The 16,836-nt window shown below is 39.2% G+C and overlaps 1 protein-coding gene across 2 annotated transcripts in view; it reads left to right on the top strand.

Annotated features, from left to right (window-relative positions):
* Window positions 1-13,981, top strand: part of LOC307161636 (uncharacterized protein) — a 125,791-nt gene extending 111,810 nt beyond the window's left edge. For both annotated transcript variants that reach the window (XM_079876496.1, XM_079876498.1), the window contains one exon: window positions 5,726-13,981. In XM_079876496.1, the coding sequence (XP_079732622.1) occupies window positions 5,726-5,732 (7 nt within the window). In that variant the 3' untranslated portion in view covers window positions 5,733-13,981. The remainder of the gene's footprint in view (window positions 1-5,725) is intronic.
* The last annotated feature ends 2,855 nt before the right edge of the window (window positions 13,982-16,836 follow it).

The following is a 16,836-nucleotide window of genomic DNA, read 5'->3' as shown; positions in this document are numbered from 1 at the left end:
ATGTAGCAATTTTTGAGTCTCTAGGACCAACTCCATAGCGCCACCAGCAGTTCAAAAATTCAACATTGAAATGGTTATAACTTTTGAACCCTTTGATCTAGAGACATGAAACTTAGTACACCTGATTCCTCTCATCATGCTGATCACAAGCAATACCTTACATTAAGACTCCGACCCATTACAGTAGTGGCCATTTTGGAAAGTACAGTATTCCGTTTTTTCGCTACTCCTCCTTCAAAATTGGTCTAATTTTGTCCAAACGTGCTCAAATGATCTTCAGACTGAGCCGCATAGAAATGACTGAACAGAATTTTTTGCTATACTGGAAAAAAAAGTTATGATGTCGTAAAGTTAACAAGGTCGACCCAAAATTGGCTAAGCCAAATCTCAGCCAAAAATTGATCAATCGAAACGAAAATTGGTACACTTCATCGGAAGTATGCTCTGAGATTCCATGACAAAGTTGGGAACAGCGGGTCATGAGATATGGAAAATGGTTATTTTGGCCAATAACTTTTGAACAGTTTGTCAGAAAATCATAAATGTGGTATCTATGGATTCATTGTGTCATGCTGAATCCGTGGATACTGGATTATCTGAGATTGGATGAACCATGTGTCCACCATTTTGAATTTTGTCATAAATTGCAATATCTTATAAAATATTTGACATATCGGCACAAAAATTGGTAAGGATCATCACTAGCATGGCCTGAAGGTACCTGAGAACTTTGAACACAGCGCCACCTAGTGTTTCAGAGGTATAAGGTGTTTTGCAAATACGCTTATAACTTTTGAAAACAGGTCAAAATTTGATTTCTTTATGTCATTACGTTCCTTGGATTATGCAGATCCTGACGATATCTCATTTGTCATTTTTCAAGAATGTGACTGTCCGCCATATTGAAGCAAATGGTAAACAGTTTTTTCGCTACTCCTCCTTCAAATCTTGCTAAATTTTGCCCAAAGTTTGCTCAGATGATCTTTGGACCGAGCCGCACAGAAATGACTGAACAGATTTTTTTATATTCGCTACCGTTCGTGAGATATTAATCTGCAAAGTTGACCTAGCATGTGTTTGTTGCTTAGCTTAGCATAATAATTGGTTAGCATGCTAACCAGATGCCATTCTTTCTAATGTGGCTCTTCAGCTATCAGGATAACCATAAGCTACATTATCATTAAACTAACTTAGCATGCTAATCTGGTTGACATGATTTTGTGTGCTCATTCTTACTCTGAAGCCTCTCCTCTGCAGCTTTGTAGTTCACGTCCTCTGAGTGGTGCAAGTTGCTAAACCACGTCACGAATCCCGAATCTTTCCGGTCGTGGGTTTGAATCCTGTGTGGAACATGCCCAGACCGCAAGAGGTACTTAAGTATCCTTAGGTACAAGAGGCCTTAAGTGGTGGGAAAGTTGTTTTAGTTCCACAAATGATGTGTATCTGAGAAAGGAACTCCATAAATATAACATGCAGCAAATTGATATAAAAAATCTTCATTTTGAGTTAATTTTCACTTGTCCTACTGAACCTCAGCAGCTGGATAAACTCATTTGTTCTGTAAGGTAAGAAGTTAAGAAGTAAGAATACTTTGGTTATTAAAGTTTCTTATAAAGTTTTGAAAACCAAAGTATTTTTAACTACTTTTTGAACCCAGGGAACCATTGGAAGGCTTGGCCCCTATGAGGCTGCTAGCAGCTTTAATTTTAAATATAGTTGTAAGCAATCATAAAATACAGCGTATTGCACCAAAAAAAAAAAAGGTATTTACTGTGAGAAACAGACCTCAGGTTCGGGTTGGGCTTGGGCTTAAAATATAATCGTAATGTTCTGGTCGGGTCGGGTTAAATGATTTCGGGTATGGGCCGGGTTCGGGCTAAAGTTTGAAGCCCGTGCAGACCTCTAGTCCAGAGGCACTATTTATCCCCTGCTGTAGCCACAGTCTGAACCTCCTGTTATGTGATGCTGCGTCATCAAAGAGAGGGTGTCTAACCTTTTTTGACACTCTCCAAAGACTGTACGCCATTTGTTCGTCTTCGGTGAAGAGGTGGGACATTCTTAAAGAATTTGTGGACATTATATGGGGCCAACTACCCACCTCTCTTAACTAATCTAAAGCAAGATTTTGAGCGATGGGATCACCTCCCTCTCTCATTGGGTGGAAGAATTAACACAGTAAAGATGAATGTACTGCCCAAGTTTTTATATATCTTTCAATGCCTTCCGTTTTTTTTAACAAAATCTTTCTTCTCCAAATTAAATAATCAGATATCGACTTTTATTTGGAACAAAAAAATACCGAGAATTAAAAGAAGTATACTGCAGAGACCTCGTACAAAAGGAGGGATGGCACTTCCAAATTTCATGTATTATTATTGGGCAGCCAACATAAGGGCACTGCTGTTCTGGTTAAGGAATGACATCACTGTCCCTGCCTGGACGACTCTGGAGGGGGCCTCAGTTGGGTCTACGTCTTTAATAGCTTTATTATGTTCTAAAATACCATTCACACAGCCAATCTCTAGCTTGTCTTCTAATCCAGTTGTTATACATTCAGTTAAAATTTGGAATCAGTTTAGGCGGTCATTTTCGCTTAAAGATTTATCACAGGCTGCACCAATTGTTAAAAATTTCATGTTTGCTCCATCAATGATGGACGATGCTTTTGAGATTTGGGCAAGAAAGGGTGTGGTCTCAATGTCTGAACTTTATATTGATGGCAATTTTGCATCATTTGAACAGTTGGCACAGAAATTTAACATTCCCAAGTCACATTTCTATAGGTATTTGCAACTTAGAAATTTTGTAGCATTGAATTCTGATTATTTCCCATCATGCCCTTCAATTTCTTTATTGGACTCAATTTTTGAATGTAAATCAGTCCAAAAACAGGCTATAAGTAGGATCTATGAATTACTCAGCATTCATGATTCAACACCTTTAAATTCACTCAAAAATAAATGGGAGGCAGATTTGGATGAACTAATCTCAGAGGAAGTCTGGCACAAAATAATACAGGGAATCTTTACATCATCCATTTGCCTAAGACATGCTGTAATACAGTTTAAAATTGTGCACCGTTTGCATTGGTCTAAAGTCAGACTTTCTAAGATTATAGCTAACATAGATTCCACATGTGATAGATGCAGGCAGGCTCCCGCAACACTACTGCATATGTTTTGGACATGTCCAAAACTTTACATGTTCTGGACTAATATCTTCGAGACCTTCTCTGGGTTATTTGGAGAGGTAGTAGAGCCATCTCCATTTATTGCATTGTTTGGTGTGGCCCATGAAAATACAAGTTTTACTAAAAGTAAAATTAAAATATTGGCCTTCTGTTCTCTTTTAGCTAGAAGATTGATACTGACTAAATGGAAAGACCCTTTGCCACCTACATTTAGTCAATGGATAAGAGAAGTTATGTACCATCTTAAGCTGGAGAAAATTAGGTATACAGTCAGAGGGTCTACTGGGGCATTTTATAATATCTGGCAACCTTTTCTAAATTTTGTGGAGGGAATGAAAGCAGACAATATGACACTGTAAAAGAAAGAGGGAGGGGAATATTATTCACACTTACTTCATGTTGTTTATTTATTGTAACTATCTCTTTATGGACGCCTGATCATGTATAGTATCTTTATGTTTTTGTCTGGTGTTTGAGGGATGGGGATTTGAGTTTTGTATATCTTTGTTCTTTCTGTATAATTTGAAAACAATAAAAAAAACCTTGATTAAGAATTTGTGGACATTACACTGAAACCTCTGAGTGATACCTGGTGGGAAATAAACTCCGTCAAAGCTGTACGTTTCCAGTTGGGGGGGGGGGGGGGATTCTTGATTCTTGATTCTTGATGCTTTGGAAAAGCTTGAGGAAGTGGAAAAAGATGGCAAAACTGTCTCAGAGGCAAAGTCTCTGTCTGGCGAGATTGTCAGCATGGTGTTCCTTGTGCCTCTTGGTTTGGTATGATCTATTGTCAGAGATCACCATGTCAGCAAGGCAGTGCAAGCAGTGAACATCTCGATGGACACTGCCATTGGAATGATAGACTCTCTTAAAGAGTCAGCAGTCATATCACCCTGTAGCCCAAGACTGGTCTCCCACTGAAGCTAAGCAGGGCTGAGCCTGGTCAGTACCTGGATGGGAGACTCCTGGGGAAACCAGGTTGCTGCTGGATTTGGTGTGAGTGAGGCCAGCAGGGGGCGCTCACCCTTTGGTCTGTGTGGGTCCTAATGCCCCAGTGTAGTAACTGGGACACTATACTGTCCTTCGGATGAGACGTAAAACCGAGATCCTGACTCTCTGTGGTCCGTAACTCCCGACCCAGAGCAGCACCCAGAATCTTGGTGAGAGCTCGTTGGAAAGGGCCCATCCTTGACTAGCTTTGATTCAAATTTGGTGTAATTTGCCCTGGACATTCCAGAGTTAAAAGCCCCAAAAGATATGCCTTTGAACGGTTATAACTCCCGGCCCCAATCACCCAAAAACACTGCAATGGTCTCATTCAACAGGGCTCCTCAAGCACTATCTATGCTCTGAGTTTCAGAATTTTTCGCCTTCTGGTTCCCGAGATATAAATGAAAAACCAAATTCCCATTCATTCATTCATTCATTCATTCATTCAATCACTTCAACTGTAAGATGTAAGCTGTAATACCACTGTTGTCAACTAGACGGAGCAGCAAGATTACACATGATCTTTTCATTAGCCTTCAGTATTGGGAAACAAACAAATGCTTTAAAAAGCTTTTTTATTTTATGATATTTGTATACATTTTTTTTATTATGATTATGAAGTTTTATATTATTAGATCACAAAGAAATGCCTATAGGCAATTAAATATATTTTCTCAATAACATATCCCAAAAACATTGAAAACATACTTGAAAGCATGCTTCATGGAGTTCACATGGAAAAACTGCTTTGCTTTATTGGTGGAAACCAAGGAGTTTAAAATTAAAGTGAGCCAATAAGTTGTCTTCTACTGCCCTCTCCTGGACCTTCTACTTATCAATTAAGTCTTTTCACATGTACTTTGGAATTCATATTTAGACAATATAAAATGACTTGCATGAAAATCACTATTATAACTCCATTTGTACTGAGCTCTTAGTTTCGACAATTCTGCCTCTTGATGATTAATGTGAAACCTGAAAATGGTGTAGAGGAGATTTGCAATAATAATTTTGTTACCTATCATTTATTCCATATAATATCTATATCTACAACAAAATGTGTGTGCATGAGTGTTCAAGCATGCTTAGTTTTCGAGTTATCTCGAAAAACATTGGCCGCCATCAGCCAATGAAGATTGTGCGTCTATAAGACATGGTTAAGGGAGGCCGAGCAGAACGAATCATGATGGGCGCTATAACTGTCGAAAAGCTTTGAAAACTATATATTTCCTATGGGACATTGCCTATATTGGCTGTAAATGCTCTTTTCCATCTATTATATCAGTGGTTACATGCTTGCTAAATAAAACTTGATGTATTTTGATGTTTTTGTGCTTAAAGGCCTTAACTGCTTGAACCCCGATAAATGCTGCTTGCAGCTTTTATTATTATTATTATTATTATTATTATTATTATTGGAAGTGACTTGACAAGTTTTTTTTTCAGTTCATAATTAGCATTCAGCTGCAATTTCTACAATCCAACATAACAATATTAAAGTTCTGAGCTTCATTTCACTAAGTTTTCTACCGCTGTGATTTTCAGGTGCTGAAGATGAACAAGATGATCAGGAGTGTCTGAGGATTGCTCTGATCGGGAAGACAGGAAATGGGAAGAGTGCAACAGGAAACAGTATTCTGGGAAGAGAAAAGTTTGTCAGTGAATTAAGACTAGATTCAGTCACGACTCAGTTTGTGAAAAGAGAGTTGGTGAAGTTGATGGTCGACCAGTAACTGTTGTTGATACTCCAGGTCTCTTTGGCCTCGTTTACACTGCAGGTCTTGATGCCCAATTCTGATTTGTTGTCTAGACTGTCTGTTTACACGTTCTTTAAATTGTGACCCATATCCAATTCATGTGTTTACAGTTTACACTTGCCATTGGCTACTATCTGAAACATACAGTATCACGCATGCTTAAAGGGTTCAATTCTGTTGCACAGATGGACGAACACGAAATATGCTTCATGCTCTGCGATATGCGAAGTTGCCAAACACCACTTTTGAATAAGAAAAAAATTGTCTATAAAACTCTTTTAAACTCCACGAATCACAAGCGTATCAGCGAGAACACTCGTTAAAACAGAATACACACACAATCGAACTTGACTGCACACATCACATGGCTATTTGACATTATTGATACTGCTTTCATTCGCAATGCAACGGACTGATCTACGGGACATAAATTAAGCCTTAAAATAAAGGGGTTATTGGGCTGTTCACTGTCAAATATTAAAGAGCATGCACAGCGACAGGAAATAGAAATGAACACAAAAAAACAGCCTAACGCCTGTACTTATATAGCCTAACACTGACAGTGGAGTAGCGCTCAGGAATAGAGCAGCTGTTTTCTTTTTCTTTTTTGAGCGGCTGCTGATGAATTATTTCTATGCACACACAATATTGTCACACTCTACGCCAGTGCTTCTCAAATAGTGGGGCGCGACCCCCAGGAGGGGGCTCGGAGCGATGCCAGGGGGGGCGCGCGAGACCCCGAAGAACATGCTTTTTCAGGAAGTGGGGGTTTTTTTGCACCGAAAAAGAGCACAGAGCAGGAGATATGAAGTGCAGATAACAAACAACATGGACAAATATTTAACAGGGATGAAAAGAAAGGCGGAGAGAGACGGAGATAACGAGACAAAAGTAAGTCTCCCGAAAGCTAAGATGAGGAAATATGACGAAGCGTATGTTGCGCTTGGCTTCACCGTGACTACAGTGGGAGACTAAGAACGACCAGTATGTTTGCTGTGTCTAAAAATATTGGCAGCGGACAGCATGAAGCCAAATAAATTAAGGCGTCACTTAAAGACATTACACCCCAATTATTATTTATTGATTATATTTAATTTTATTTTCACAAATTGTTTTATTCATCAAATTGTTTTATATATTGTGCTCCTGAGTTAATGTTGCTGATCAATTTGAATTTTTTTAATTATTTATTGATTATATATTTTAATTTCAGGCAAATTGATGCACTTTAAGGGCCCTATTTTAACTATCTGAAACGCAAGTGTCAAAGCACAAAGCGCAAGTAACTTTGTGGGCGGGTCTTGGCGCGGTTGCTATTTTCCCGGCGGGAAATGACTCTTGCGCCAGGCGCAAATCTAAAATGGGTTGGTCTGAAGTAGCTTCATTATTCATAGGCAGTAGCGTACCGTGGGGTTTCAGTCAGGGCCTTCAGTAACGATCTAAACCCCCCCTCCCCAACCCCCCCCCCCATCATCGACATAATAACAACACAGATTCATGCAAAATACAATCATGCACTGTATGCACTACTGCGTAACATCAACGATGAGACAGCTGATCTTCAACCTCAGCGCACACGCACACCACTGTACATTATAAAAGCTGAGCTGAAACATCTCGCGCACGGATGTACCTAATACAAATAAATAAAACATCTCCGGTCAACTAGCAGGACATTAATTTTCGTTTGTTGAATAAGATGTATTCTAGCGCTGAAATGTGTTGTTTAAGCTGAGTGCTCGTTGCCGCTGTTATCAGTGGCGCGGATACAGTGTTCTCTTGTGGCTCGCGCAAAGTTTTCACTCAGATGCTCGCTTCAATCTATCGCCGTTGCGGAGACTTTCTTTCTATTCGTTGAAATCTTACAAAACAAAATGCACACAAACGCCCTGCTTGATATACAACCACTGATGAACATATTCGGTAAAAAAAAAAAAAAGAAGAAAACTATACGAATGTGGATTCGAACCCAGAACCTCTGACACGCTTGGCAAAAGTTCTACCACTTGACCATCGCAATACACAAAATAAATGGAGTATCAATAAATTTTGTCACGTGGAAATTCTCGGTACTAACAATATTAGTAGATCTAGAATGACAAATGTACCCAAAATGACCCAATGTACTAATGAAATTGATTTCTGGACATCGTAATGTTATTTTTCCTGAAAATTGTTATTGTTCACAAACATGTATTGTATCTGCCCACCCATGTCGATGACATCAGCGCGGGCTAGCCGTCGACACATCGCGGGGCCTGTGGGGCGTTCGGTCATACACATCACAATTTGATTGGCTGATAAAAAACGTCAGTCAAAGTTATGATCAAATGGAAAACGGCAGCTTCAACGGAAGGCTAGTGCTTCTACTAGTGCTGGTCCACGGAGCTGCGTTTAGATGACATATGTAAAATCCAGCTCAGACTCACAAAAAATAACCATATTCTTTCTGAAAATATAATCGTAACGTACTGATAGACAGTAATTGAATTTAGACATGTTCAGACACACATTAATTTAATTATAGAAAAAATATATATTTTTTATTTTGACAGGGCCAGCAGAGAAGGCCCTGCTGGCTCTGACGGCACACCACTGTTCATAGGTGTGGTTTGGGCGTAACGTGAAATAAACCAATCAGAGCGTCATCTCACATTCCCTTTAAGAGCAGGCACGCTTGTTCTAAAGCGGATTCCTATTATAACGGCGGATTTGCCAGACGCACGCGAGGAGCGGTTCACAGCCGAGGAGAGCAACGCTCTCGTCAGGGACGTTGGGGATGGAGAAACCCACCCAAATTAACTTCGGTTAAAAAGGCGTATGATAATTTGGGTAAATGTGTAAGCTAGATGTATGCTTTTATAATAAATTGTATATCTATCTATCTATCTATCGTAATAATGTATAATTTGCAAAAATGAAAACTGCTGCTTCTGTGTAGATGAGAGAATCAAAGTGTATGCGCGTTGTGCACACGCTACATTGATTATGGCCAAGCATGCGCCCTTAAAATAGCATCTGAATAACATGCGCAACGCGCCACTGACTTTAAACCGTTTTTTCCTGGTTAGTGGCGCAACTGTTTTCTAAACCTGCAAAATAGCATGAAGGAACGTTTGCGCTGGAACACGCCTCCTTTTTTGCGGTGAACCGCCCAGGGAGCGCAAGTTCATTCCCTAGTTTAGCGACGTGCTTCTGTGGAGGGCGTGCTTTTGCGCGGGTGCAAAATAGGAATGATACATGCGTCGGTGTACAAAGTCAATTGCGCTGGGTGCAAGATAGGGCCCTAAGTCTTCTCTGTTACAGACTAAAAAACAATGTTAATAAAGCTATTCTTTGTTTTAAGTTGATCTATATTTCTTTCTTTTTTGTTTTCTTTAATGTTAATAAGGATACAATGTTATGCAGATGTGTACTTATTATAACAATTTTATAGACAAATTATACTATTTACAGTCACGGCGGAGAATTGGGGGGCGCGAAATGTTTACTTCTTCCTAGGGGGGGGGCGTAACAGAAAATAATTGAGAAGCACTGCTCTACTTGTATGTTTTAAAAAATATAATTGACATGTAAATAGTCCTAACACTTTTTAAATAGCCCACTTAAAGTGTTTATTACAAATAAATTACTAAATGCTTAAAATAAATGTAAATGAACAAATTTTCGTTACATTTACAATCCTGTGAAAACACTTCCCGTGCCCCTGTCCACATTCCTCTATGATGACACAACGTTTCGTCGGGCCATCCGTCCCTTTGCAGACGCGCGTCGGGGTTTCTCTCATCATTAAACCGCGGAGACGTCGCCTAATGCCTCAGAAAATCGTATGAGCAAAAAATCGGAATTAGTTCACATTTCACTGACAGTGTAAACGAGGCCATTGACACGACACTGACGAATGATCAAGCAGTAAAATAAATATTGAAATGTATTTCCATGTTGTCACCTGGACCTCATGTGTTCATCATTGGGTTGAGTTTGGGAAGATTTACAAGAGAAGAGATGGACACAGTAGACCTGATAAAGAAGATCTTTAGTCCAAGAGCTGCTCAGTTCAGCAACAAAAGAGTGAGAGAGAACCAGGCCCGGATTAACACCGTGTAGTGCCCCTGGGTGACCACATTTGAAGTGCCCCCCACACCCCCCACAACTCAAATGCTAGTGCAACATGAACATGTCATACTAAATATCTTTATTTCCATCGAAAATTGTATGTATGTATACTACATGCAAAACTATATGTCTAAAAAACATTGCAAACATATACCAAATAAGCAAGCCCAAGAAAGACTGTTGTAACTAAGCAACCATATCAACAGCTGAATTCAGCACCATAGAGACGGATGGCAGCAACACACACATACTGAACTTTACAAGCATCTCTAAAGCAACCAGCTAAAAGAAAAAAAAAACATTCCACAAATTTCTTTTCAACAACATCGTCACATATGTGCACAGAAGTAATGGCAAATAAGCCTTACCTTTAGCATAACATCTTTTTTCTAGACTTTGTGCATGCAAAATCGTTAATTAATTCCTCAAAGTCCATTCCCTTGACTAGTTCGGATTCAATAGCCAGCAGGGAGAGTGCAGACAGTCGCTTCTGTCTCATGGTTGTCCTGAGTTCATTTTTCACTCTTTTAAGTTGAGAGAATGATCTCTCTCCCTCGCAGTTGGTAACGGGCAGGGTTAAGAACAGTCTGAGTGCAACGAATACACTTGGGAAAGTAGTCTGTAGCCCATTTTTTCGTAGAATTTGCATCATATCCTCTGGTGAACGATTTTTCTCTTCCCGCACGAAATTCTTGAACTGAAGAAGTTCATCTCCAAAGTCTCTGTCCAGGTCATGTGGATATGTGGATGAGAGCGCAGCAGCACGTTTGCGCACACAATCACAGTCTGTATCGGTATCAAACAAAACCCCAAATAGTTCATTCAAGTCCCTGTATGCATCAATGCGTTTAGAAAGACAGGACAGCAAGTTGTCAATGATCACATTATATGTTTCCACCTTAAATCGCTGACTTCCATTTAGGATCTCGTCATTCTCCGTGGACTCATCTGCAAATATTTTTCTTTTTCTCACCCGCTGTGTCTCGTGTTGATAGAAATGAGTCACACACTTCATGTCCCGTGATGACTTTTCAAACTGAGAAAATTGATCTGAGTGTTGCCACAAACAAATGCAGAGATTCTAGCAAACGCTGTGCAGTATCCAAGTTTATATCACGCTTCTGCAACGTGTCACTTGTGGCTTTGAACCTACTCAGCACAGTATCCCATAGATTTGCCATTATTGCAGTCTCCAATTTATCAAGTTTATGACCGAGCGCAGCAGCCTCGCGCTTTGCGTCATTTTTTTCCTCTGCATCTGTGGCGAACCTTCCCAAGGCCTCTCTTATTGCACTGTAGTTTTCTCTCAAAGCTTGGGTGGAGTCTGCTCTACAACTCCATCTAGTATTTGAAAGTGGTTTAAGAGTACAGCTGATCTTCAGATCCTTGTTGTTAAATATCCGACTGCAACGGTGAGGGGATGCGGCACAAAACGCATACAGTGACTGAAGAAGATAAAAAAAATCACTCACATCTTGACAGCTGTTGTCAATGCTGTTTACACTAACAAGATTAAGTGAATGTCCAGCACAAGGCACATAATGAATCAGAGGGTTAACTTTTTTCAGATGTGCCTGAAGACCGTTATATTTACCTGCCATATTACTAGCGTTGTCGTAACTTTGTCCCCGGCAATTTGACAAGTCTAACCCCAAATCATGAACCATTTTTATTACGCATTCAGCAAGACTTGCTCCAGTGTGGCTGTGAAGAGGCTCGAAACCAATGAATCTCTCCGCCACTTTCCCTTCCTCGCTGACAAATCTAAAAACGATTGTCAACTGGTCAACGTGAGACATATCAGGGGTTGAATCTACGATGACTGAGAAATACTTAGCATGCTGTAGTTCGTCTGCAATTGTTTTCTTTACTTTCTCACCCATCAAGCAAATGAAATCCTCACACACAGTGGATGACAGGTATGATGTTGTCCCTCGTCCCTTTTGACCATACTTTTCTATGTGTTCTCTTAAAAACGGATCAAACTGTGCAATAAGTTCCAGTAATCCGAAGTAATTGCCATTACTTGAAGAGCACAAAAGTTCATCATCGCCTCTGAATGCTAGGCCTCTTCTCACTCAAGAATTTAATTACAGCCACAATGCGCCTCAAGACCTCCTTCCAGTATTTTCCCTCAGCATCCCTCTGCCGCCTGAGCGAAGCATCCACTGTGCCCACATTTTTCGATTGGCGCAATAAATCCAGCATGCTGTGCCTGTGGTTTGCACTCTTCTCATGGTCTGAAATTCACTCAGGATGTCTCCAGTCAGAGAACCCAGACGTAAAAGCATTACATTGTGAGGATAGCAGTTTACAAGCAAAGCAGTAAACCATACCTGCTGATGGTGAGTATATTAACCACTCTCTAGACACTACCTCGTTGTTTGGGAGGCAACAATGCAATAAATCATTGGTAAGTGATCGCGTTTCACTTCCAATACCGATGTCCCGCACAGATGCTGGGTATTTAGGCGCCCTATTCTGATAGGCTGCAGGACCTCGAGAAACAGCAACTTCCCTGACGTGGTCCGTGATAGCTCCCCATAGTTCAGGGTCCGTTGAGATGGTAAAATCCTCTGGCGGCGCCGGCGACTGCTGCACCTGATCCTCCAACCTACGTGCATTTCCATCAATCCCGTGAGCCAACCCGCCCTCATCCTCTCCGTTGCCTCCACTCTCCAGCACCTGGTTATTGCTCACATTAGCTGCTTCAGTCGGACCGTTTGAGGCATTAGTTTCGCTGCTGCTAGTGCCTTCTGCTGGTGATGCTGATGCCTCTGTCTTTTCTTCATTTCGAAGAAAAAAACTTGATATAGCAGGTACTTTTTGAAGGGTGGCTATCTGTCGTGTTATTTTCTCTTTTTTTAGTTTACGTTTGGCACAACCGCTAAGATGATGCTGCCTATCCATTTTGAATTTAATGTTTTAAATCGGCGGGCTCGACTCGGACTGGGGGAGGGGCAAATGCACTGTGACCTGTCACCTGACCCAATCGCAATTCTTTATGGATATAATTAATATTCTCTCTGTGTATATTGTATTATTAACTGATCATTTTGTATCTGCATCTCTTCCAGCAAAATAATATATACAAAACATGAAAAATATTTTAAAGTCTAGTCATTCTCTTAATCACTTGGTGCCCCCCTATTGGCTGGTGCCCCAGGGCACTCGCCCAATCCCGTCTATGGATAATCCGGCCCTGGAGAGAACAAATGAAGAAGATGATGGCAGATCTTCAAAGACAGAAAACAACATGGTATGAAATGTAATTATACAGGATTCGGGAGAAATATGATGGCAGAACTAAAGCAGAGGAAATGTATAAGGAGCAGATTTGGGCTCTCAGGGATAAGCTGGAGGAAGAACATGATGGATATGAGTTACTGTATGAACAGTGTGAAATCCTTCAAGATGAACTAGAGAAGAAATCGCTGTAATCTCCTGTGATAATTACCACTGCTTCACATTACTGTTCTACTGACCTACCTGCTAATTAGTCCCTGTAAGTTGCTGTAAAGCCTTAAATCTAGCCTTTGGTTGATTGACTCACAGTGCATATTAATATTCTGTTTGCTTAGGCTGCTGATATTCTCTATTTGTATTTTCTCTGATAAAATTCTATTGTGTCTGTGTTTGATTTGCCTTGACTAATTTTTGTCATAATTGTCTTTAATTCTGTGTTTGTCAAAAAAACTGTCAAACTTTGCTGTGTGCCAACAACGGTTAGTTGGCTTGCCAGTTTGTCCTTGTGAGGGACCTGGAACATATATCATTTTAGTGATGACTCTTTACCTGTGGATAACTAAAAGATATTGTGAAAGGAGGCATTTACTTCATTTTCTGTTGGTAATTACAATGTATTGTATAACTTCTTATTAGCTCGGTTCACTTGATTATGGTTATCTGGGAAATGTAGGGATCGAGTTTTTTTGTGTGTCTATATATGAAGAGTTCAGATGCAAAAGCCTCTAAGTGCCATCTGAAATTTTCTTCTAGAATGATTATTTTTATAAAGCTTGTATATTTAAGTTAAGTAATTTCACTTAAATGACAATTAATAGGTCATTTGCATTGCCATTTAAGTGAAATTATTGAACTTAAATATACAAGCTTGATAAAAATGATCATTCTAGAGGAAAATTTCAGATGGCACTTAGAGGCTTTTGCATCTGAACGCTTCATATATATATATAATTTTTTTTTTTTTTTTTTTTTTTTTTTCAGTAGAGAGGAAGCTCAGGGAAGTTTGTGTTGTTGCTTCTTTTATGTTATTATTTTAGGTATTACTCTCTCCTGAAGATTTATTCCCATCTTTTGTTAAGCCTTTTTGATATATGAAGGAAATAAATACTTTTACTTTTACTTAAAGTTGTGTTATATTTTCACTCTGAGCCTGAGGCTGAAGTGTGTTCTGCACATATTTTTACATCTCTACGTTATCATACTTTCTTTTCCTTTGTTACCTCTTCTCCCGACCCCTAGACTGGGAGGGGAACGCGTCACGGATCGCTCTGAGACTTTAGTGAGATCCAAGCGCAGCTTCATTGGAAAATCCAGAATCGTAGTCATATGCCAGACAAAGGGTCAAAACACTTGCAAACAATCCACAATAAAAACACAAGAGACAAGGGAGAGCGCTCAGACGTGCAGTGTGACAACTACAAAACCTCGATGAGAAATGACTGAGAGAACATGGTATAAATAGGCTGAGACAAACAATAATGACAAACAGGTGAATGCAATAATTCATGATGAGTCCAGGCAAAGGATTATGGGGACTGAAGTTCATGGCTGAAATATAATATATATATAATATAATATAATGAAGTAAAATATCCAAAAACCACTTGGCTATATTTGTGTGTGTGTATATATATATATATATATATATATAAAAATATAAATATATGTGTGTGTGTGTGTTATATATTTTGTTTAATTGATTACTTACAATATCCCAAATGTTTCCAACTATTTGTAAACCGTGAGAAAATTGCAATTTTAACCAAGGACGTGTGAGGGAGTCGCCAGTCAATGGCGTCAAACCGCGTTACCCTCGGTTTACCGCTCGTACTGCCATAGTAAACATGGTGATGCGTCCGTGACTGACTTCGACTCGACAGAGACGCAAGCGGCGTCTGTCAAGAGTGTTGCATGTACTTTATTAGACAGGTGAGCAAATGCACATAAAACTAATCAATGTTATAAAGCTCAACATGATGAAATGTTAGAATATGATCTGTATGTTATTCTAATGTTGATCTAGCTTACTGCTAGTCTCGTATAGCAAACGAACTAACACAGAATAAAATTTTAGCTTTCACCACACTCAAATGCAGTTTAGTGATAGTGTAACGTTAGACCAAGTGAAACATCGCTGCGTTTCCTCACAAGTTTAATTCGTCTGATGAACTGACCTGTGTGAGCAGTAATTCAGCACTTGCAGGAAGTTCGGTACATTATTAGATCCATCAGCTTGACGACAAGATCCATAATTCCGCTTAATGCTTTGTGTCATCAACCTACGCCTTTGTTATTGTAAGAAGTTAGCGACCCCTAGCGGCAAAAAAAATTACATAGTGCACCTTTAACCCTTTCACGCATAGTGGTCACTACAGTGGACAGCTATTAAAAATGCATTTTCTTGAATTTGCACGGGTTTTTATGGCAAAGTTGCACATCAATCTCTTCATTGGACCCTTGTGCATCATCCTATAAATTGCAATCAAGTGGCAAGCCTTTGTGTTTCGATTTTTCCCCCCTCCAAACTAAGATGGCCAAGGGTCAGTCAGACATGCCAAGTTGCTCCAGAATATCCACCCATTCCTTCGAATCTAGGAGACTCTTGGAGGTAAAAAAAATATTGCAGCATCAAGCAATATCTAATGAGTCATATCACAGTAAAATTTTCCAAGTTTTGATTTTAGATTGAGAGAAAAATCTGATTAATCACATGTCCACTGTAGTGGACGTCATGCATCAACTGCTATATTTCAGCTACAATTCATAATTATAATGTGAATATTGTTTTTGAAATTTAAAACTTAAAAACTTAATCTGCAGTGACTTTTTTACTGTAAATAAATGTACTTGTATTATTAGAAAGTAATTTTCATTGACATTGAAAAAAGTCATGTGATTACATATGTATGACACTTGTAATGCATTACTTTGTTAGATCAAAAAGTAATCTGATTTCATAATGCACGTTATTGTAATGTGTTTTTTTACTCATAACATCAAAAAGTAATCTGATTACGTAATGCATGTTACTTGTAATGTGTTTCTTTACTCATAACATCAAAAAGTAATCTGATTATGTAATATGCATTATTTTAATGCATTTCTTTACTCATAACATCACAAAGTAATCTGATTATGTAATGCATGTTACTTGTAATGCGTTTCTTTACTTGTTACATAAAAAAGTAATCTGATTAGGTAATGCACATTACTTGTAGTTAATTACCTGTTAGATCAAAAAGTAATCTGATTAGGTAATGCATGTTACTTGTAACACATTACTTTACTTGTAACATCAAAAAAGTAATCTGAATGGGTCATGCATGTTAGTTGTAGTGCGTTACCCCCAACACTGATCATTTCAGATGAGATTGAAAAAACGTATCGCTAGGTTTTCTCAGAGGAGGGCTATGATAGAAATGTGCATGTCCATCTTGAACATAATCAGAATTATCAGCTAATAAGGGTAAATCTCCATACTCTGGTGCACTGGAGGGAGCATCTGAGTGGTTTCCACAGTTGTACCTTGACAGACTG

Source organism: Squalius cephalus, assembly GCF_949319135.1.
Source record: "Squalius cephalus genome assembly, chromosome: 7".
NCBI lineage: Eukaryota > Metazoa > Chordata > Actinopteri > Cypriniformes > Leuciscidae > Squalius > Squalius cephalus.
The sequence above is the reverse complement of the archived record's forward strand: the minus strand, read 5'-3'. Positions and strand labels throughout refer to the sequence as shown.